General features: G+C 40.0%; 1 protein-coding gene across 2 annotated transcripts in view; it reads right to left on the bottom strand.

Moving 5' to 3' along the window:
- MACROD2 (mono-ADP ribosylhydrolase 2) overlaps positions 1-24,966 on the bottom strand; it is a 1,910,609-nt gene that overhangs the window by 488,412 nt on the left and 1,397,231 nt on the right. For both annotated transcript variants that reach the window (XM_034641514.1, XM_034641515.1), the window contains exon 8: positions 14,928-15,001. In XM_034641514.1, coding sequence (XP_034497405.1) covers positions 14,928-15,001 — 74 coding nt within the window. The remainder of the gene's footprint in view (positions 1-14,927; positions 15,002-24,966) is intronic.

Here is a 24,966-nt window from a genome sequence, read left to right as displayed (position 1 = left end):
AGACCACGGTGCAGATTTGAAATGTCTTTCAGTCTCACCAGACACACCGGGAAGTCTGTAGTACACATAACGAAGGATGTGAGAGTGGCTGAAAATGGACAACAGTCTGCACATAAAAAAATGACCGCTGCTATTTGCCTCCTTTCAGGACACTATTAATAATTTTAGAGAGCCAGTTAAAGGAAAGCCAAATCAGGAGAACCTGGTTGGCATTCAGGCAGCATGGGGCCGCGAGCGTCAGGGCCTAGGACAGGCCTGGGTTCAGAGGGCCACCCCCAAAGGACCCCAATTGTCACTGCTCAGGCAGATCTTATAAACCTGTGGTTATAGAAAGCACACTAGAGTGCCATATAAAAATATAAAAAGGCTGGTTTCTAAATATATCATTTATTAATTTTCCTTAAAAAAGTAACTTTGCATGGTAGTTGATTAAAAATCATTTATTAGCTCTCTCTGCATGGCTAAGAATCGCTGCTGTAATACGAAAACCAGAGCTCAGTCCGTAGCGGAGTATAACCAGTTCATTTATTAAATATATATCATTCATGGATGCATCTGAGCACATATTCAGAGACAATGATTACAGGACATTGGAAATATATTAAAATGTTTTCTAAAAGGGAAAAACAGGCCCCTACTATGTACAGGGTATCACAGAAGACTGGCTAGCAACTCTCATGGATATTTTATATGAGTTGAGGTTACATATTATTTGTAGACATCATCGAACTCATTTATTCACCCATGTCAAAGGGGATTATGGAAGTGAAGAAACAAATGTTCATCAGTAGGAAGGCTTTGGGGACTGCTCTGGCACCTTCTAGACAAGGACAGCCCTTCAAGGCTCCTAATCCTTTGTTGGAAGGCTGGTTGTATGCTGGTTGAGAGGGGGGGATTTACTCTTAAGAGTTCTCACTTGGTAGATCCTTTCCCACACTGAAGAGATTAAGTATGACCTTGAACCTTAGTATGATCTAGCTGGAAAAGATCCTTGAAAGTAACTGATCTAATCATCCTTAACCACTTGCTGGAGAAATTTTTAAAATATAGGCTATCTTCCTCTCTGATATTCCAATGCAGTAGATTAAAGGTATAGTTCTGTTGTCTGATTCAATCATTTCCCAAGTGATTTCTCTCCTTATTTTACAGATGAGGAACAGTCCCAGAATGGTTGTAACATCTCCTACAATCTCAATTCCCACGCTAGTGTCTCACCCACAGGCTCGGCAATGCCTGGGTTGTAATGGGAACTTTTCAGTCAGTAACAGGGCAAGAAAAATAGCCCAGATGAAGGGAAGATCTGCTGGTTAGAGACAGCCAATATTTAATGTTGCAAAATAAATGTAGTTGAGTTATTCTTATGCCTCTAAAGTCAGCTCATATGGTGAAAATTCTACAAGGGCAAAATTATATTTAAACTTCTTTAAAAAGGCCCTATGTTGAAAACTGAGGCATCTCTCAAGTCCCAACAAAGCCCATCTTTTTCTCCAGATTTAATAGAGATTGCAGGAGTTGTTTTGTTTTGTTTTGTTTTTAAGTCACCTCTGAGCAAAAGATGAAGTATCTGTGTAATATTTAGGAGCCCTGTCAGAGAAGCAACGAGGGCAAAAAGTTGTATGTACTAGCATCACACCAATGGAGAAAGAAGCTAAGACACATGAGTATTTAGACCAAGTGGGGGGAAAAAAATGAACTCATATGTCTTATCTCACACAAAGGTTGATTGGGACACTGAAAATAAATTGCATCATTTCAAATTTCTCTCCTTATCTGTGTCTTTTCGGGGCACATAACAGAAGCTCTTTGTACAGGTAGCACCTCCCCACCACTGAACATCACTAGCCCGGGTGCCCATCAGGTCACCTGCCAGGCGGTTGTACCCTTGCTGCACAGCCAAGTCTAAGGTCAGTAGTTCAGGATCCACCTGGAGCTCCCACTTCCTTGCCTTCAGATGTGAGTACTTCGTTCTGACCAGGTTCTAGTAACTTGGATTCACCACAAGTTTAGGGAAGTATAAATCCTCCAAGTCCTTCTTTTTTTCTTTCTTTTTTTTTAAAAGATTTTATTTATTTATTTGACAGAGGGACAGCCAGAGAGAGAGGGAACACAAGCAGGGGGAGTGGGAGAGGAAGAAGCAGGCTCCCAGCAGAGGAGCCTGATGTGGGGCTCCATCCCAGGACTCCGGTATCACGCCCTGAGCCGAAGGCAGATGCTTAACAATTAAGCCATCCAGGCGCCCCCCTCCAAGTCCTTCTATTCCTGCTTCATATAAAGGAAAAGTCTCTTCACTAATTGCTGAGGCTTCCTGACATGGCACAAAGATACTAAAACTTACTTCTTTCCCCTTCTTGTCAAGTTCCCATATGATGGGACTTCAAAGGAGTTCATGAATAGAAATGAGTAGAATCTGATCTGATCTAGAGGGGCATGTTATAAGTCCTTCTGTCAGTGGGCTCACACCCCAGCTCCTCCAATTCAGCTTTTACCCATAATTAAACTGATGTTGTATGTCCAAACTCCTATGAGGCTTTTCTAGTATGTTTTCTGTCGAAGAGCCAAGAGACTGGATGAATGATGGCTTTGCCAGACCTACTCATGTTTCTTACCATAGGAAGTAGGAGTGTCATTATCAAAGGAGGTCTGGTTTCCATAGTGGCCACCTCTAAGCCCAAATGCACTAAGAGAAACAGGGAAAAGCCTACTACACTCTGGTCAGAGCTTCCATCGAAAACAGAGCCCTGTCTAAGAACACTGCCTCTTAGAGGCAAATCATTTAATTCCACTAGAATGAGAAACTGCCCTTTGTGTTCTTCCCTGAGTTGAGCTAGATGGCTGTGGCAAGACTACTGATTTTTCATTCAATCACAGCAGCACTTGTGTCCTACTCAATTAAAGTGGAGGATAAGACAAAGGCTTTTTCCCCCCACTTCCTACCTGGCAAGAAGGAAGACACATGCTTTCAGCTATAGAACATCCTTCAGTAGACCTCTCAGTGTCATTTTTATCCCTGTGTCAGATGTGGATCCAACCACATGCTCAGAGGTTTATTTTCTATTTATAAAAATGTCACATCATTTGGATAATCAGCAGATTTAATTTCATAAGAAGTTTTAAAGGTTGGCTATTTTGAAACCACCATATAATCCAAATCATTTACAGAAAAGCAACATGGGGGCCCTCCTCCTCCTACAGGAAATGGGTCAAGGTTGTTAATATTTACTCTAAGGATACACCCATATGGAAGTTGGGGACCATTTTAAAGACATCAAGGCAGCAGGTGCACATGCTGCTTGATCTCTGGTATGTCACCTGGAGGGCCTAGAACAAAGTTTTCTATTGGTCTGATTGTGCTATGATGACCTGGGCAAAGGCGTGACTGGCTGCATCTGTGGGGTTGCTTTAGAAGACAACACTGATGGCGGTAAATTCTAGAGCTGAAAGAGACATGGCCTATGGAGCAAATTGTCCAAGGTTATACAAGACGGTGAAAGAAGCTGATTACAGCCCAAATTTTCTGACTTTTAACCTAATATTCTATCTTCACATTAAGCTTCTTCTTTGGGATAATAATAGGCAGTGGTGAACTATACCCTGCCTCTATCCACCCAGCTTCCAGGCACCATAATTCCCATTTTGGATGCATGAAAGATGATCTGAACTACTGTTATGCTGTGGCCTCACTGATACAATCCTGTAGGCTTGGAAGCTGTCCACAGTCTCACAGACTCCTAAGCTATCCTTTGCAAAGGGATCCATTCTCTTTTAAACAACTATTCTGGGCTACTTCTTCTTGGCTTTTATTCAGTACTGGCTCCATTAAAACTTACATATTTCTTACCCTCAGGTTAGACTGAAGAAATAGTAAGATATAGCCATTAGTTAGTTAGTAAGGAAATATATAAACAGATAAAATTTTGATTTGCCCCTGCATGAAAATATATGTTGAAAGACTGAATTTTTAAAAGAACTGTTACTCATTTTCCTATTAAGAAGAGTGACTCTAAATTATCTTTTCCAACCCAACATATTTGAAGGAACTTGAATACTTCCATCAAAAGCAGTGATTCAACATAGCAGGGTTCTCTGAAAGAGAACTACTTAAAACATAGTTTGGGCAGGGAAACACCCTCTAAATGATTCTCAACCCTCTCTTTCCTGTAGTTGAGAATTATTAGCTTGAGTCGTTAAAACTAAAAATGGAAGGTCATTCTGTTTTGCTAAAATGTAATATTTTGCCTTAGTTTTGATTCTTCACCCAAGCCAGCAGACAGGCTTGATGACTTTGCCAACTGCCCAACAATCAGTGACATTTTCAGTAAAGGATCCTCTTAAAGCTGAGCCCTCCCACCCCCACCAGATTGCAGGGAACATGGCCACTGCGCGGCTTCTGTGCCCCAAATCTCTCAAGATCACCACCAAAGTAGCCTTAATTTCCCTTGCCCAACTCCAGCTTGCAAAAATGTCCCAGAGAAAGACTATAATCAGCATACTTTGGGTTCCATGCCCACAAATGTACTTCAAATGCTAAGTTCGGGTAAGAGATCCAATTTTGGAGTAACCCGCTGACCACAGAAACAGAATTATAAGAACATGAAAATGCCCAATTAGTCGACCTCAGGAATTTCCTTTTCCTTGAACTTCAACACCACCTATATAAAATTAAAGATCAAAATACCTACCTTGAAAAAAGTTTTGTGAAGATATAATCAGATGTGTTACAGAAACAGGTAATAGTGTGTGTCCCAAACACAGGCCATGGGACACATGAGAAGCCGTAAAAATACTGCTTTTCCTTCTCTCGTAGCTATTTCACATACTTAATCTACACCTCCTAGAATTCTTTCTAGAGTCCCAGATATAACAGCAGTACACATATGAATTTTCCACACCTATTTAAATAATACCCCCGCCAAGGCAGAGTGTATTTATCTGAGAGTAATGGGACTATCATGGACACTGTACTGGGCTAAGGATGGCTGGCAGAGGAGGACATATGTCAATTATATGTCAGTACAGAAGTCAACAAGCCACCCTGAACTACATGGGACTGTAGGTTGGTGTCACTAGGGCACCCTGGGACCTTGATTATCCAGACATCCCCTGCTGGGAGAAAAAAAATCTTTAGACTTTACAGAGCTCAAGTAAGAGCAGAGTACACAAAGTAAGACTAGGGAAAATGTACTTGGGCAACATTACCTCAATGCCTAAAAGTTTTTGATGAAAAGCCTCTGTACCCCAGGCACACTGGCTAACTGGAAGTGGGCTCACTAACTAAAGCAGCTTAATGTAGGTTGTATCATATATTTTGCTTCTTACTGATAGGAATGGGGTTATGAAGGCAATAGCAAGGGTCTCTAATTTCTGGCTCTAAGAACAGGGGCAGGCCTGTTGCGAATAGATGCGAAAGCAGTGCAGGGATGGAGAGGTAAGTGGATTTGCCCAGCTGGCAAGCTCTAATGTGGGGTGATCTATTGTGACACCAGCACTTGAACACTCCCACCAAGAAAGGCAGAAGCTTCCCTGGGGCATGACTTTCACTCTAACAATGGGGACTGAGATTCATAAGACAAGGAGATAAAACTCACTTCTGACTACTGATGTAATTACTTGGGGCAAATCTCAACAAAGACTATCTGAGAATGGGAAAGTACTCTGTGTGTGTGTGTGTGTGTGTGTGTGTGTGTGTGTGTGAAAAAGATGGAGGGGAAAAGGAGTAGGGAGGAAAAAAGGAGGGAAAGAAGGGAAGGAGGAAGGCAGGAATATAAATTGATGGGATGCAGAGAGAAAACAAACTGTTTGCAAGTCATCGGGGCTTTGAAGAGCGAAAGGAGCATGGCATGTGTGCAAAGTCTGGGAATAATTTTCTTCAATTATGTCACAGCCAATGAGCATCATGGCTTGGGCCGGTCAAAGGATACATTTTTATAGCAGCATATTAGGATGATGATGATGATTACCTTAGCCACATTCTTACACAGAACCTGAATATTTTAAGATGGAATTTATTTTTCCAAACACACCTATTTTAACATTATGTTACACCAACAACTAAGACCAGCATACAGACCTAAATAATGTTTTATAGACATAAAAAGACATTACCCAGGGAAAACACTGAGCACTTCATTTGCTGCTTTCAGATCTCTGGATGTTAACCACACCCCCGTGTTGTGTAGAACTGAAGAATGACACGTTATGAGCATTGCATTTCTGTAAAGAATCGACCACAGGAATTAAAACTTGGGGTGAGGGATGTAATTTTGTCATTAGAAATGGAAGCATCATTTCATGTTTTATTTAAGTCCCCCTTTGAAGAAAGATCCTAAGGTGTTCTGTGTCAGTGACATAAGGCAGGCCCCACACTGGGGGTTTTTTTGGTGGTCCATAATGTGATTCTGAAATAAAAGTGACAATTTTTAACACTGCATATGTTCAAAGACCTCTGCCAAGAAGGGGAAAAAATAGTCTTGGCATCAGAGCTAAAGTGTGACGGTTCCTTTGTGATCCGTGATGAGGAAACGAGTGGTCACGTCCCTGATCTTGTCACATTAGCACAAGAATAGCATGTGAGCCTTTCCAGAGACTGAACTTGTATTTCTTCAATGGATTCCCAATTCTGTCTGTTGTGGTAGACAAACCGGTTTACCTTTTTCACTACTTTGTGGCTGTTGGTTGGAATGCTGGAAGGCGGGGGAGGGTGGCAGTGTAACTGCTTCTATTCAGTAGAAACCAGTATCTTTACTTGTAAAGGGCACCAAATAGGTGCTGAAAGCTAATTTTTGTTTTCTAGGTTTTTAATTTTTTTTATGGCACAGTGTTTGCTTATTTATTTTTAAAATTGTTTTATTTGACTATAGTTGACACACAATGTTACATTCGTTTCAGGTGTATGACATAGTGATTCAGCTTCTCTTAATGTTTTGCTGTGCTCACCACAAGTGTGGCTACCATCTGCCACCATGAGATGCTATTACAATATCGTTGACTATATTTCCTATGTTGCGCCTTTGGTTCCTATGACTTGTTCATTCTGTAACTGGAAGCCTGTACCTCCTACCCTCCCTCACCCATCTTGCCTACCCCCTTCCCCCTGGCAACCATGTTTGTTCTCTGTATTTATAGGTCTGATTCTGCTTTTTGTTTATTCATTGGTTTTGTTTCTTAGATTCCATACATAGTGAAAACATATGGTATTTTTCTTTCTCAGTCCAACTTATTTCACAGCATAGACGCTCTAGGTCCATCATATTGTCACAAATGGCAAGATCTCATCCTTTTTTATGGCTGTGTAATATTCCTGCTTAGTTTATATACTATAACCTATATAATAAATATCCTATATAATATAATATATATCCTGTGTAATATTCCTACATATATCGCATCTTCTTTATCCATTTATCTATTGATGGACACTTGGGTTTCTTCCATATCTTGGCTATTGTAAATAATGCTACACTAGACATAGAGGTACATGTATCTTTTCAAATTAGTGTTTTTGTTCTCTTTGGATAAATACCCTGTAGTGGAATTATTGGATCATGTGGTTTTTTTGTTTTGTTTTGTTTTGTTTTTGAGGAATCTCCATGTTATTTTCCACAGTGGCTGCACTGATTTACACTCCCACCAACAGTGCACAAGGGTTCCTTTTTTTTCTACATCCTTGCCGACAGTTTTTCCTGTGTTTGATTTTAGCCATTCTGACAGGTGTGAGGTGATAGCTCATTGTGGTTTTGATTTGTATTTCCCTGATGATTAGTGATGTTGAGCATCTTTTCACATGTTTGTTGGCCATTTGTATGTCTTCATTGGAAAAATGTCTATGGAGGTCCTCTGCCCATTTTTAATTGGATTATGGGTGGGGTTTTTTGGTGGTGAGTTGTATAAGTTCTTTATATATTTTGTATATTAACCCCTTATCGGATATATCATTTGTAAATACCTTCTTCCAATCAGTAGATTGCCTTTTTGTTTTGTTGGTGGTTTCCTTCACTGCGTGAAAGCTTTTTATTTTGATATAGTCCAATAGTTCATTTTTGCTTTTGTTTCCTTGGCCTTAGGAGACATATCTAGAAAAATGTTGCTAAAGCCAACATCAAAGATATTACTGTTATGTTGTCTTCTAGGGATTTTGGGGTTTCAGGTCTCATGTTAGATCTTTAACCCGTTTTGAGTTTATTTTTGTGTCTGGTGTTAGAAAGGGATCTGGTTTCATTTTTTTGCATCTAGCTGCCCAGTTTTCCCAGCACTGTTTATTTAAAAGACAATCTGTTCCCCATTGTATAGTCTTTTCTCCTTTGTCATAAATTAACTGATCGTATAAGTGTGGGTTTATTTCTAAACTCTAGTCTGTTCCACTGATCTCTGTGTCTATTTTTGTGCCAGTACCATACTATTTTGATTACTACAGCTTTGCAGGATATCTTGAAATCTGGAACTGTGATACCTCCAGCTTTGTTCTCCTTTCTCAAATTGCTTAGCTTAAGACAAGTTTTGTTATTTGGTTACTATCCGTTGACCTTGAGGTCTAGAGCTCACAGGGTAGGGTCTGGGACCATGGTTAGCAACAAGCTGCAGAGGAGGAGATCTGCCTCAATGGAACACTGCCACATACACACAGCATCTCATGACGCCCTGACACATCTCTACGTACGACACTTAAAATGATAAGCAGTATTACCACAGGTGTCAAGTTTCCCTCAGAAGGCACAGCATTAAAAATTTAAATGACAAGTAGATGATATTTAACATTCTGAATAACAATCTGTTTGTGCTAAAAGCACAGTTAAAAAATATTGTATGTTAGGCAGAGGCCCAAACTCTGCATGCAACGAGAGAAAACTTTCACCTTCCTCCTACAGGGAAGAAAACTGATTTTGGTTTTGAAAATGCAGAGCTAGGATTCTTCTCTGCCAATGATATCTAAGTCACACCAGGTGCCCACTCAGGGCCTTCAAAGTTGAACCAAAGACTCCTCCACTGAATTGTTCCCACCCCAGAACAAAAGGGTCTGCTTGTGGGGGAGGGGGCTGTCAGCATAAGGAGGGGGATGAGGAATTTCCCATGGAGTGGTTCAACGGTAAAGATTTCTGGGAAATGCCATCTTCAAAGATCTGCAGAGATACCGCTGGGGCCTGGTCTTAGGTGAACCACAGCCTCCCCTCTGTATGTCTACACATGCTACAGTTTTAATTAGAGCCTCCCAGAATGCTATGCTTCTGCCCATCTCTCCACTGCTTTATAATTGTTGGGGATAAGGGGTGTTCAGGTTTATGCCATGCTACAACTGAGGCCCAATCAGTACTTTAGTGTTTCCACATTTAAAAGTACCCAGAAAATTCACTGATCTTCCATCTCGGAATCTTCATCTTAGATGCCTTACCCCCAGAGATGACTTCCCGGAAGACTTAACGTAGGTGCTCTGTGCTGCAGGATGCTTGCTCCTTTGGGGCATTTGAAATCATTGAACATGACCTCCAAAATGGGGAAATATCTCATAGAATATCAGGACACTTGTAGCTTTTAGAGGGGAAAGACATCCTGTTCTTCTGCTTTCTATGGAAAAAATTACAAATATGTACATTGCCCCAGAGACCAATAGTCAGATGCCATATGTGTCTCTGGGGTGGAACAATAGAATAGGCATTGTAAAAACATTTCTTAGGCTAACTTCCAGATATGAAAGGGGTGCCTCAGAGCTGTGGAGTGGGGAAATCACTATTTCACAAGGAACGGTATTTTTAGGCTGCATGAAAAATGAGGAATGCATGAAACTGCAGATAATAACACAGAGCAGCCACCCCAAGTTGAGAGTCCTGGCTGCATTTCCACTGCTTATTTCCATAACAGCCCCTTATTTTGCTTGCTTGTCTCTGTAATAAAGTTTCTACTTGAGAAAAATGGGTACTTATGGAAAGGTTATCATGCCACACGCTGTCATTTGTTTTATAGTGAACTCTGATATTAATTTTTTTTATTTTCTGAACCCAGAAGTTCTTAATTCTCAATTTTACCGAAAATGCCAATGGATAATCTTCATCCCCTGCCTACCTCACGCTTGATTGTGGGGTCTCTCTGCCACATGCCTTATCTCTTCAGTCATGATATCCATTTCTTTGTATTTCTGTTTCGTAAGATAATTCAACTCTCTGGTTTTCTGAGAACATTAATTCAAGCCATAGCAGGGAATATTCTGTTTTGTTTTGCAATTTTTCAGTAAGAAATCATTATGTTTCTCAGTCCTGGCAAGTCCTTTTTCTGCCCCAATTACATCCTCTTGAGAATTCTCCTTTTTTCATTAAAGCACTGCTCTATCTCTCCCTCTAGAGCTGCTGCAGTCAGAGCCAACTGTGCTCTTTGTTCAGCTGAGGTCCTGAGTCCCCTTAAATATGTGGTGACAGCAGCATCCTCACAGTTCAGATTTTGGGTGAATGAAACAAGTGGATGGTGGATGACAGAACATGGTTTCCCTAGTCATATCTATTGAGCCCAAGTGCTCCAGAGAAGCCTCTCTGAATGTGGAAATGTCCCGCCACATACACTGGGGGTGATTTTTGTAATTAAATAGAATCAAATCAACTATTATTGAAAAAAAATAGAACTGTCCCTTCCTGATGGTTTAGAAATTAGAGGGTAAATAAATGGTGAAATGTGAAGGTTCACTAATCACATGACAACACCAATTATCAATGATCAAAAATCATGAAGTATGAATTGCATATTTATATGACTGAGAGAAGTATGGCCACTGATAGAAGTCACATTTACATGGATTCCCTATTTTTTAAAAGGAAAATCTCAGGGGACATAACCAGCTGAAAGATCAGAAGATGTAACTTTGCTCACTGACCTCAACCCTGGCTTTGCCTTACACAGGGCTAACTGACTTATGAATGGGTCCCAGTCATCATGGGGCCATATTAAGCAGGTGAGTGGGTAGTGAAGATAATGCAAAAAAAAAAAAATCAATGAAACAGAGCTATGACAGAGATTGAGAGAGAACGTAAATGAACTCCCTTGCTTCTTGTTGGATTTATAGTTTGCAATTCTGGTCACTCGTGAGACTCTGCTCTAGTTCTAGCTCTTGAATTTCAAGACTTTTTTTTCCATCTAGTTCATTTATCCAATATATCTTCCTTTATATAATTTAGCTTGAATTTTTTTCTATTTCTTGCAGCTAATCTCAGACTAAGACCCAAACCCAAGTCGAAGTTATGATAATCTGATCAATTTTACCCTGTCCTTCCATCTGACTTCTTTCCTGAGCTTTAGGCTCAAGTAACCAACTTTCTATTGGAAAGCTTTATTGTATATCTAAGATCATCTCAGGCTTAACTATCTGCACACAATTACTGTTTTCTTTCTGTTTCTTATCTAAACATGTCCGTCTACCAAATTTCTCAGTAAATGCACCAATATTTACCCAGGGGCTCAGGTGGCTCAGGTCAAAACCTAGCTGTTATTTTTGACTCTCCCATTTTCTCCATATACCACATCTGATTTACAGCTATGATAGACATTACTACTGTTCATTGATATCCAGTTGCCTCTCTTCTGAACATATGAGAGAATTGTATTTCCTTGTCTCCTGGGTGCCTTGCTCTGGACAGTGAAATGTGAGAAAAAAAGTTATAGGCATCATTCCTTTGTAGAAGCATTTTTACTTGATTGTCTATCTTTTCCTGTCATGTGATAGATGACATTTCACATGGTAGAGTGTCTGTCAGCCTGGGCTCCTGACTAAGCCAGAGCCCTTTGCTGACTCAAGACGTATAAATAGTGTGAGCAAAAAAGAAACCTTTGCTGTTTTATGGCACTAAGATTTGTAAGTTGCTTGTAACTGCAGCATGAGCTAGCTTACTCTAAGATAATCCCCAAGTCCTGCTAGCTCTATTGTCAAAATATATTCCAAACCTGATGCTGTTACCTCCTTTCTACCATTGCTGTATTTCAAAGAATCCTCATCTCTTGCTTGGATTTACTACAGGATCCTCTTCCTCTGTCTTCCCTTTTCTATTCTGAGGTCTTTCAAGCCCCTTTTCCAAGCAGCAACCAGCCTTTTGTCATTTTAAAGGTGAATCTCATCACACCACTCCCTGTCCCAAACTCTCAATAACTTCCCACTAGACTTGGAATAAAAATACAATTTTCTCCATGAATCGTAACAATCTATGATCTGACCCCTATCTATCTGTCTAAATTTGTTTCCTGACATTCTTTTATGTCTCCAATCCAACTGCATTGTCTCTCTTACCATTAATTGCAAAGACTAAACTCATTTTCCCATCAGGGTTGTTCTCTAGCTATTCCCTCTATGTGGAATGTTCTACCTCAAGACCTCTTTGTGGTTGGCTTACCCCTTCCCATCGTACAAATCTTTGCCCCAAGATTACGTCCTCAGAGCCCTTTCTAAATGATCTAAAACCACATACTCCAATAACTCACTATCAAATTACCCTGTTTTACTTTGCAAAGTACTCTTTGAACTACCTTATTTCTTCATTTGTTGATGTTACTTTTCCTAGACTATGAATATCATAAGAAGAGGATTTTGTTTTTCCGCGTTCTATCCCTCATATCTAGAAAAGTTTCTGGTGCTTAGTGAGATTCAGTAAATATTTGTCAAATGAGTGAATTAATGAATAAATAGCTTAAACAATGAAAATGTCAAAATAATACTCCAGTGAAGAGAAAACTGACTGAGAAGTAATACTCTTTCACACGTGCCTAACTTACATTGCTTGTTTTTTTAATAGATCAAAAAATAAATGAAAATATTGCAAAATAATAAATTTGCATAGCTTTTACCTATGCCCTACCACTTACAATTCATTTATTAAGTAAAACCTGATTTGTTCAAATTAACTTGTTTAAATTAGCCAATGCATGTTGAAACAAGAAGTCTTTAAAAAAAAGAATCAGCACATGGCATGTTTAAAGTCACAATGGCAACAACTGAGTTGTGTTTCTCAATCCAAAATACCTACATTTTATACAACAGACCCAAGAAATGAGCAAGAAAAAGATACGAAAGCCAAAGAACAGACTCAAAGACAGAGTAAGCTAACAAGGAAATCAGGGCACAAACCATTAAGTGGGAAACACTAAGTTAACACATTTCTATGGAAAATAACCTTCTGAATCATTTAACTAGAGAAAATCCATCAGTAGGATTTGTCAATGAGCTGTAAATACAACCAACACGTTTGCTCTTCATAATCATCTCCTTGATGATTTTGGGGTGGATGTGTGTTACTTCCCTCACATGCCAACATAACACATGTGAATCCATCAGTAGGGAATACCCTTGGATTATTATCTTAGTGGAAATAATGGATTTAAACCAATATACTAGCTCCATTATCAACTTTTATGAACTTTCATGGAACACTCTACATTTTTGCTGAGCTGATGGTCCAGGTGAGGAGATTTTACTGTGACCAAGAGACACATTAAAAATACCACTTTCAAAGGGACTAAACTTCTCTCCCTGGCCTCAGGATCTCTCCAAGGAGGAATGGCTGTTGGAGTCAGGAGGACAGAGTCAGACTCTTGGCTCTGTGAATCTGAAGTCCTGAGGATGTCATTTAATTTGATTTTTTATTTTGATTCTAGATGAGAATAAGGATAATGATATCTATCCTAGACATTTCATGAGATTGTTGTGAAAATAATACATGTCAAAGATATGTTTTGTAAACTGGCTATTTTAACTATTTTTTTAATTCTGCCTTTTTGAGGTTATTATGGTCATCCTCTAAATTGAAGCTATACACACACACACACGTTTTTTCATGATACACACACACACGTTTTTTCATGATACACACACACACACTTTTTTTTTTTTCATAGTATGAGGAAAAGAAAGAACAAGCACCAAAATGGATATGTTTGGCCATGTGGTCTTTACTCCTACTGGAGATTAACAATTTCTGTATCTACTTAAGAAATGTTGAAATTATAACAATTAGCAGAAAATAATACTGTTGTTTTTTTAAACACACAAAGGCACCAAGAGCTTCTTCCATATCATAGCAAACTCCCAAGCCTGTTTCCATACCCAAACATTTCCAAATAATCCATTTCCTACCCAAGAAAAGAGCTAAATTCTTGGTCTATCATAAATGGAACAATATTCTTTATAACACTCATGTGAATATCTGAGGAGAAAAACAAAACTGGAAGAAAAATTCACAAGGCTGTGCATTATATGAAACTCCTTGTTGTTAAAATAGGTTAGTTGCCAAATAACTGAAATCTAAGCCTCCACAGTGTCTTTACTTATTGTGTTGCTTTGTTAACTTGAGTAATTCTCCTGTTCATCACTAAACATATCCTAAAGATTTTATTAAATAAACAGAATAGGAGGCATGGTGAAAAGTCTGAGAGAAGCATTTAGTTTCATAAAAAATCCTGATCTTGAGGATTTAGCTGTCAATTATCCAGGCCTACTCTAATCTCACACTCAGAAGTTACTTTATGGAAATGATTAACTATAAATAAAGAGACCTCAGGATACCAAGAAATTACCGCACACCGTGTCAACAAAGATAACTTAACTCTTTAAGGAAAACAGCACAGGACAATCTCTTAATCTTAATGAAATCCATCCTATTCTCTCTTTTACACACAAAACCCATACTATCTAAAGATGTAAAACACGAGATCATGGCTAAGTGAATCTGATCTCTCTGCCTATCTCCACCACAAAATCCAATCAACATAATCTCTTCAGTCAATTAATTACAGGAAAATATACAATCACCCGTATCTCCCCAGTATATCCCCAATGAAGCCCGCTCAGCTAGCTTCAACTCAATGACGATATTTACTTGATATTTGTGGATATCTTTTTCTGCTTTCTTTGAAATTGAGGATCAAATGACACCATCTTAAATGTCTGCTAATTTTGTTGTTCCTCCTACCTCGTGATGATTCTTGGTCAGCCATTCCTTAATGGTGCTGAGGGCGATGACCGAAGCAGGCTCATTTGGGAAACCTAAGTGAAGAGCAGAATAAAACAAATTAACAACAACAAAAAAAAAATGAAGGCAAGAGAGAATTCAATCATGGTATGACACTTCATTTTTCTCATTTCAACAGTATTCAATTCAACCAATTACTACTGAGCAAGGCAGGCCTTAGTAAGATATACATGCTTGTGAAGCCAGTGATCATACATAGAAGGCATATAGGCCAGTCCTATACCAGTCTAGCGCTAACAAGCAATAAAGGATTTAACTGTCTCTTCAATTCTACAACAGAATCAATTAAAAATGTATTTACATTTGGTTAATAGTTTTCAAAGCACTTTCATATAGTATTCTCATAAGAGGTGCTCAGATTAAGGTTTATTACCCTCAATCTACAAACCAAGTAAATATGGCTACAGAGTACATGCGGTTGACTCAGGGTCATAAGTCCAGCAGTACTCCATCAATGAACTGACACAACACAGGGCAAATAACTTGCAGAACAGCCATACAACCACAAGTTATTATCAGAATTCAAATAAGGTAATGCCTGCTCCATTTAGGGTCCCTGGAAATTATGTTTGAGATTAAGACTCCATGACCTGGCCTGGTTTTGCATTATGGAGCTGGTTTTAGAAAGACAGGAAGAATGACACTTACACCATGTCCTAGTGAACAGTAGCACACATAATCCTAATTCCCAAAACTCATCCAGAATATCCTTTTAGCTTATGTAAACCAAACATATACTTTTTTAAAAGATTTTATTTATTTATTTATTTATTTATTTATTTATTTATTTATTTGACAGAGATAGAGACAGCCAGAGAGAGAGTGAACACAAGCAGGGGGAGTGGGAGAGAAAGAAGCAGGCTCATAGCAGAGGAGCCTGATGTGGGGCTCGATCCCATAACGCCAGGATCACGCCCTGAGCCGAAGGCAGACGCTTAAGGACTGCGCCGCCCATGCATCCCTAAACCAAACATATCCTTAAACTTGCAAACTCATCAGACATTCTGCCAATAGAGATGAATGCATGTGAAGGAATAACCTTACAAATTATTTATTTATGGGGCAGAAAGAAGAGACGGGAGTGACTATTCCTTTGAAATTACTCTCTTTAAGCTCACCACAGGCTTCCTACTCACCAAATTCCATGCAGGCAATCACTCTTTCAATCAGTCTTCACCTTTTCCTGTATTAGATGTGCTTAACTAGTTTTCCATGTTTTATTATCCTGGATTTTCTTTTTTTTATTTTTTTTTTTACTGTTTTAAAGTGCACAATGCAGTGGTTTTGCTACGTCCACAAAGTTGGGCAACCATTACCACTAAGTCCAGAATATTTTCATCAACCCCCCAAAGATTCTGCACCCATTAACAGTCTCCCCAGTCTCCTTCTACCCCAGCCCCTGACAACTATGAATGTACTTTTTGTCTCTATAGATTTGCAAATTCTCCTCCTGGATTTTTCAACACTGCCTTCTTCTGTGTTTTCTCCTACCTATTTAAGCTCCCCTGGCTCCCTTTTCTAGGAACATCCATTATATGTATGCCATTCCCAACCTCTAAATTCAGCCTTGTTCCTTTATACTCTGCATGAGCCAGCTGCAGCATCATCCACTGACATGCCTTCTAATCAGGGGGCTCCTGCGACATTGTGCTGTACAGATGCAGAGAGAGGTATTGCTGAAATGGGGAGACCTGGGATTTAAAAGACCCAGTTTTATTGGAAGCCAAATACATATTCCAGCAGTTCATACTAAAGGTTTAAATCTCATTAGACTTTCAGAGAAAATGTGTGAGAGAAGAGGGGCAAGAGAGGAGATGTTTGTCCCCACTTCCAAATAAATGTTTAGGTTTCTACATACTTCGTAAGAGAGTACATAAGGAAAGAAGACAAGATAAAGCAGGGCCAAGCTGCACTTGACCATAGGGAAAATGTGCACAACTTCCCAAACTTTGTAAATTCATCTGTGACATTTGGGATTATGGATTTATTTTGAACTGTTTCACCCCATTTATTTTTTCCTTAAATGAAGGCTTCAAAATGTAAAACCCCTAAAATAAACCTGTTAATTAGCTAATTCATTGAGCAAATATTACTGAACCAGAAAAGATACATAGACACGTTTAATGAGTCCCTGTCCTCTAAAGCCCAAAGTCGGAGGGAGGAAATAGATAAAAGGCAAGCATGACAAGTGCATCAGGTCTGTGGGGACGCAGATGAGGGGAACTATGTAAGAAAGAGGAGGCCTTCTAGGAAACCACAGAATGTTTGGGGAAAAGAACAATAAAGTGGGGAGCTGAGGAGACACTGTCTTCAGAAGTAAGCTGTGAACAACTAGGAATTAATGGGAGAAATCAGGGGAAGTGAAGGGAGAAGTTCCTGTGGACTGCAAAGTAAAAGGAGGAGGCCATGATGGGCATTTGTGGTTAGGAGCTAACCACAGGGGGCTTTTCCAGTTCACCTCTTCCTGGAGTTTAACACCTACCTTCTCTTGATGCACTCCAGAACTAGAAATGTAACCTGTATTCTTCCACAAAATGAGCTTCTTCCCCATTTTCTGGTTTCTGCCTATTGTTTTATCTCTCTTCTAGTTACCACGGTATCTGATTGCTTTCCTGGCTGGTAACTGAGTCCCCCGAAATTTTGTATACCACTTGTTCTTTCCCTTGTCTGCCCACTGATCTCATTCAAAGCCCAATCAGCCCTCACCCTGACAACTGTAGTTGACTCATGATCGTGCTCCTTTGGCCCTCTCCCCTTCTCCAATCTGTCCATCACACCACTTCCAAGCGACCCTTCCTAAGGTATAGTTACCACAACCTTACACAATGGTGGCCTTGCTGATGGTCCAGCTCCTACAGAGGAAACTTGAGCACCTTAGCATGGCATAAGACACCACAAGGGGCCTTCCTTAGACTTGTATCTTAGCTTTCCCTATTTATTCTCCTCCCATGAAATTCTTCTCCAACTTTTTGATATGTTTAAGAAGTACTTAAATCATAAGATTATAGGGCTATATAAAGCTAATAAATACTGTAATCACGCTGCAATGGCCGTCAGCATTAACCTTTAGAAGGTGTGATTCCCCATGGAGAAATTACATAAGTTCTTATAGAACCATGGCAACTATGGTCGGTTCTCAATTATTTGTGACCTCCCGGTCACTTTCTCACATTTATCAAAGCCTCTGGCACTGAATTATGGCTCTCATTTCTACCTCAAGCCTTGGCAGAATGACGGGTGATTTCAATGTCCAATAAGATGACCCACCCAACACCTGGCCTGCCAGTTCCTTGACCTAGTCATTTTTGACAACCACCTACCTCCAAGCCACTGCCTCTCCAGATCCCACCGTGCACCTTGATGTAACATTTCCATGCCTAAATTACTAATTTAAGCAATGCTCTCTCAAAAACTTGTTCTCTCTTTAGTTTGACTTGCTACTTTCCAAGATACGTCCTTTATAAGCGTTTGAATTCCAAATTAATGCTAACATTTCCTCTCTGAATGGTATGACTCTTTCCTACCTCTCTAGGCTCTTACACTGTATTGCTCTTTGCTTTTTCAACTCCAGCTACACTGACCTTCCTTTTGTTCTTTGAACGTGGCATGTTTCCTTTTGCTTCCTAAGTCCTTTCTCATGCTATATCCTCCTCCTGAAATGACATTTCTCCCCTCTTTTCCTAGCTTATTTTAATTCTCATTTGTCCTTTGTTCAGTCATCGCTTCTCGAGAGAAGGCTTCTCTGATGACGATGACTCCCTATTTGATCCTTTCATAACATCATGTACCTTTCCCTGGCAGTACTCATCAGAGTTTCATTTTTACATTTTACATGTATTTATGTACATATTTGATTAATACTTCTAGTAGGGTGAAAGCCTAAGGAGGCAGATGCCACGTGTCTCTTATTTGCTTATCACTGTATCCCTAAAATATTGCTGGCTACACAGAAGAAGATGAATAAATGTGTGTTGAATGAGTGAATGGACTGTGGATAGATGGATCATTGTATTGGCAGCAGGAGAGGCTGAGCACTGGGAGAATGGGGTGTTTAGCTCTAGAGTGTGGGAGGGCAAAGGGATCCTGAGACATCCAAGCAAAGTGATATATCCACGTTATCCCATTTCATCCCTGAGGGGAAACTATTGAGAAGATGCATATAAGAGAACACAGTTCCTGGTGAAATGGTATGCTGTTATTAATTTAAAAGGGGGGGGGGCAACAAGACAAATATCCCTGAAAATATGCCTACTTTCAGTGGGCATATATATACAAGATAAAGTATGGTGTTCGGGGGACACAGCAACAGCACAGTCCTTTGTCTACTTAACTGCAAGACCCCAATGGTTACAAGTAAAACCAATGAATAGACAGGATAGATTTTTGCCCAGGGTTGGGCTCCTGATGACAGTATGACAGCCTCAGGAGGTCACAACAGTATTCTAGTCACCAGAGGGCTTTTGTTCACAAAAGCAGGATGGCCACCCAGAGGGAAGGCTGCAGACAAGCTTTAGATGAATCATTGAATTAAATGACATAGAAAATCTCTTCCAAGTATGAGGGTCAATGAGGCTGAACAAGCCATTAATAATTTAGGGCCAGGCGTGCAGGGAATTGTGTATGTGTGTGCCCAGGTGTGCACAGAATCTGAGCTTTCTGCTGGCATTCCACAGCTTAGTTTCTTATTCCTTGGGAAGCATTAGTAAGATGAACTTTTGTTGTGAATGCTGGAGTTGATATACCAAATATATACGTGATTTTTTCTTTTTATTTACTTTTGTATTGAAATTGCTTGCAAAATTTTTACATATGCACATACACACATACATATATATAGACATATGTACATACATAAAACCCTTATCCAAATCAAGATATAAAACATTTCCAGTATCTCAGAAAGCTGCCTTGTCCCAAATCAATATCTACCCAGTGAAGAAACTGCTATTTCTCTTCTATTGTCACAGGTTAGTTTTGTCTGTTTTTGTACTTCATGTATATGGACATACAACTTGCACCCTTTTTTGTCCAAATTTTTCAACATGATGCCTGCCTGATTTATCCATGTTGTTACATATAGCAGAAGCTCATTCTTTCTCTCTGCAGTGCTGTATTCTATTGTGGGAATATTCCACAATCTACTTAGCCATTCTAGTACTGATGGAGAGTTGGGTTTTTCCAGTTGGGAGCTACTAGGAATAAAGTTGCCACGGACATTCTCATACATGCCATTTGGTGGACATAAGCACTGCTTCTGTGGAGTATTTACCCAGGAGCTGGGGCTACTGGTCCATAGCTTATGCAGATGTTTAACTCTGGTAGAATCTGCCAGTTTTCCAAAGCAGTTATACTAATTTATACTCCCAACAGAAGTATATGAAAGTTTAAAATAATGTATTTATCTATTTAGTTAACATGTCAAGATACTTGCTAAATATACTTACTAAATATATTTTCTTACCACATTTAAGGCCATTAAATATAGCTTTAGGCTAATCAATACCTTTTATAGCTAGAAACACAAATATTTATGACTTGCCTACTTCCTCCCTACCAAGCAGGGAGTATTTCAATCAAGAGAGGAAAAATTATATCAACAGAACATTAAAAAATTTAAACAAAAGAGGTAAAAACTTAAACAGCAAGTTGAATTTGCAATAGTTTTTATCCATGGTACACCAAATAACTCACTAGACAGCTATTTTTCTCTTACTCAATTATTTTTTTAAAGATTTTATTTATTTATTTGACACAGAGACAGCAAGTGAGAGAGAGAGACAAGCAGGGGGAGTGGGAGAGGAAGAAGCAGGCTCCCAGCAGAGGGGCCTGATGTGGGGCTCGATCCCAGAACACCAGGATCACCGCTTGAGCCGAAGGCAGACGCTTAACGACTGAGCCACCCAGGCGCCCCTCTCTTACTCCATTATTAAGCAGATATTTCTCTTTCAATCAAACTGCAGAAAGATACAGCCATGAAGACTAACTGAAGGCTCTACCCAGCCATTGAACTGTTTGTTTGTCAGAACTGTTAAAAACCTGGAATGTTTTCGACCTAATTAGAATGAATCTGGTTTTGGCGTTGCCATAGACAACGTTCCTCTCTAGTTTTCATTCTTTCTTCTTTTGCTGTTGTTGATAATTCTCCAATATTCTCAAGTCTGTCCATGGGTTCCAATGTAGAACCCAAATTTATTTCCCTGATATAAAAAACCATGTTCTACAAACTGGTATTTGCCGGAGGGGAGGGGGGATGGGTGAAACAGGTGAAGGGGTTGAGGAGTACACGTATCGCAATGAGCCCTGAGAAATGTACAGAATGGTTGAATCATTATATTGAACACCTGAAACTAACACTGTATGTTAATTATACTTCAATTAAAAATAATAATAAAAATAAAACATCTTCTACTGAAAATCTAGCCTCCTCTACTGAAATAAAGATAGATAGAACTTCACCAGTAAAACTACCCTTTTTGGAAGCAGAAGCAATGGATCAGCTTTTGTTTTAAACTTAAAATGAGGGAATGCTTGTAGCTGTAGATTACCGTATCATAGAAAGGCACATGGCAATGCCTTAAATCCATTATTTCAAAGTTCTTACTGAAAAAAAAATCAAATTGAACCTAATGGCAGGTATAATTACACCACACGTGAAAATGTTAACCCTCTCTACCATTTACAGTATAGCCAGGGTCTGTCTCTCTTGCTTTCCCCCCAACATCCCCTTCCAGCCCAGTCACTAGGAGTCACCTCTGCTCTAACTGTGGATGCCTTTCTATAAGTTTTAAGAATAAAGCAATCTAGGGGTGCCTGAGTGGCACAGCGGTTGAGCGTCTGCCTTCGGCTCAGGGCGTGATCCCGGCGTTATGGGATCGAGCCCCATATCGGGCTCCTCCGCTGTGAGCCTGCTTCTTCCTCTCCCACTCCCCCTGCTTGTGTTCCCTCTCTCGCTGGCTGTCTGTACTCTGTCAAATAAATAAATAAAATCTTTAAAAAAAAAAGAATAAAGCAATCTAGACATCAATTCCCAAGCAAAGCTCACAAGTGCAAAAACCACTGTTTGTGCACTGAACTGTTTTATTTTTAGCTGCACAAGTTCTTCTGGAGTGGGTCTCACTTAAAGGGTGTTGAGCCCCTAAACTCCCCCCACCAAGCAGGGCACTTGGCTGTGATAAGCTGTGACAGAATACTAGCAAATTTGCGGAATCATAAGTACCCACATACACTGCATATTATTTACAAAGTGGTTACCATACTAACCAGCACTCAGTGACTATAAGCCAAATTGGTACTGAATTGCCATAGACATTCAGAAGCTAGAAGCAATAGTTAAAAAACAAACAAAAAAAAACCTCCCTGGAACTTTGCACATTAAATTCACACCCACTTTTGAGCCCTCACTTCCTATTAAGTCTTTAATGAGAAAAGCAAGCTGGTGCTACCCCCTCCTCCATTTACATACAAACTCAAGTAAAATATTATGCAGGTATTAAATATGGGCTCTTCAGCACTGATAAAAATCTCTGACTGTCTTAAATGAGAGGGATGTATCACTGGGTTTATTGAAACGTTACCATCAGTTGAACTGGGATTGTCAGTGTTGACTATCAATGTGAAATTACACTTTGCTTCAATTTTGAGAGAGTATGACCATAATATTTTCCATCTTAGGACACAAATTCTGATGTGGGGACCAAAGGGACATGCAACAGTAGTGTACTCTGCAAACTCAGGTAAAAGGAAATGAAGTGTGAGATGAGTTGTGTCTTTCTCAGAACATTCCTCCCCAGTCCCCCTTGAACACATACACACACACAACATACCAGTCCTGGGTCAAGAGGAGAGGTAGGGGGATACAGATGGAGAGCACATAGGGGTGTGCAGTGTGGGGGTATGGGGGCATGGGGTATATGGGTGGGCATAGGGAAATATAGGGCAATGAATTTATTTTTTTATCTCAAAACAGCTTTTGTCAACCCCTTCCCCCTAGGCCTCCTTCCAAGCCATAAAAGCAATTCTGATAGCACGATGAAATCAAATTACTTGAGAGAAATGAGCTGAAGGAGGCTCACCGTTAAGCAATCGCTAGAGCAGCCACTCAGACAATTCTGGCTAAAGGCAGAGTTTCACAAAAGATAAAACAGGTGAAGTAATAAGAGTGACACTGGCCTCTGTCACTGCAGTGAGCACAGCAGCAGAATGCTAAAAAGGGTGTCACTGGCTTTCCTCAGGAGAGCAAAGGGCACCACAGTAGGCAAGAGTGAGGCATCCCCAGCCTGTCAGTAAGATGGTGGAGTCTTAGCTGGTGTTTAGAAGGACAAGGCAGGTTTTTAAAAATATGCATATATATATATATATATATATATATATATATACACACACACACACACACACACATGCATACACAATATGGCATATTAACAAGTTCAGTAGCCATAGCAGATGCTGACAACATCATATATCCCTTTGGCTTGTGCCATCCTTGCATGCTGGCTTGACTTACAGCCGCTAAGACCTATGGCCTTTTAACTGAGGGCTCTCTCTGGCGTCCATAGTGATACCACATGTGAGGTAGGTCCAAAGTGTCAGGAAATCTAGACCACCACCAGCATGCATCAAGCCATAATTAATGAGAGACGGTGGATAAATGTCCCAGCTCACTCACCCCTCAGGTGGGATAACACTAAAGGGCATGCTTTATACAGCTTCTTCGAGTTGCCCAGTGGAATTACCCACCAGTTGTCCATAGTAGCAAATTGCTCAATAATGCACTCTTATTGGCTTCCTTTATCTGTCTTCCCTACTCCCTTCCCTGAAATTAGCTCCCAGATCAACCACTGGGATGAAATCTTTGCCTCTGAATCTGCTTTGAGGGGGAAGCCAAACTATGGCCACGATCAACCTACACTCATGGACCTGAGAAAATGAGAATCATGTCTTATCTGGATAGCACCCATTCTTTCACCTTTCCTATTTGTAATCTCTGGCACATGCACAGTAGAGAAATGTTCCATAAATTACTTAATGAGGTGGGGGAAATAAGTTGGAGGTTGTCAACATGAAAGCACGATAGTATTTTACTTTGGGGGAGTGTAGGGGTCATACAAGCTAGGCTCACATTCACATGTAAGCCTGGCCCCATGGGCGCCTGCGTGGTTCAGTCGGTTAAGCATCTGCCTTCCGCTCAGATCATGATCCCAGCATCCTGAGATCGAGCCTCAAGTAGGGCTCCCTCATCAGTGGGAAGTCTGCTTCTCCCTCTGCTGCTCCCCCTGCTTGTTCTCTCTCTCTCTAATAATTAATAAACTCTTTAAAAATAAATTAATAAACCTGACCCTAGTAGGCAGAAATCTTGAAACAAGAGTAAATTGTTGTTTTTGCTGCTGCTGTTCATATTTATTGAGCAATTATTTTTAAAAGATTTTATTTATTTGAGAGAAAGAGAGTGTGCATGAGCAGGGGGGAGGGGCAGAGGGAGAGGGATAAGCAGATTCCTTACTGAGCAGGGAGCCCGATGCAAGGAGAGGCTCAATTCCAGGATGCTGGGATCATGACCTGAGCGGAAGGCAGACACTTAACCGACTGAGCCATGCAGGTGCCCATACTGAGCGATTATTATGTACAAGTCATTCTACTTAGCGTTTATATGTATTATTTTATTCAATCTTCACAACAACCCAATGAAGAGAACAAGGGAGAAAAATGAAGATGACCTGGTCTGTAAATGGACAGTGACTTTAATGTACTGAGGGAGACATCAAAGATGATTAATTTGGATTTATATCAAAAACTACCAAGAGGTGTGCAAAATACAGTTCGACTATTAAGTTTTAGTAGACTCGGTATCAATCACTAATGTGGTTTAGATCAGCATCTGCTTGCAGAGGAAGCACAGATACTGCATGTGGCTATGGGTGGCAAGGGGTGGAAGCCTAGGCTGTCCTTAAGAGCCCTGCCACCTCTGGCTTCCACATAAAAT

The sequence above is a fragment of the Ailuropoda melanoleuca genome, chromosome 13 (genome assembly GCF_002007445.2).
Source record: "Ailuropoda melanoleuca isolate Jingjing chromosome 13, ASM200744v2, whole genome shotgun sequence".
Taxonomy (NCBI): Eukaryota; Metazoa; Chordata; class Mammalia; order Carnivora; family Ursidae; genus Ailuropoda; species Ailuropoda melanoleuca.
Note: the sequence above shows the minus strand (reverse complement) of the source record. Positions and strands in the feature narration are given on the sequence as shown.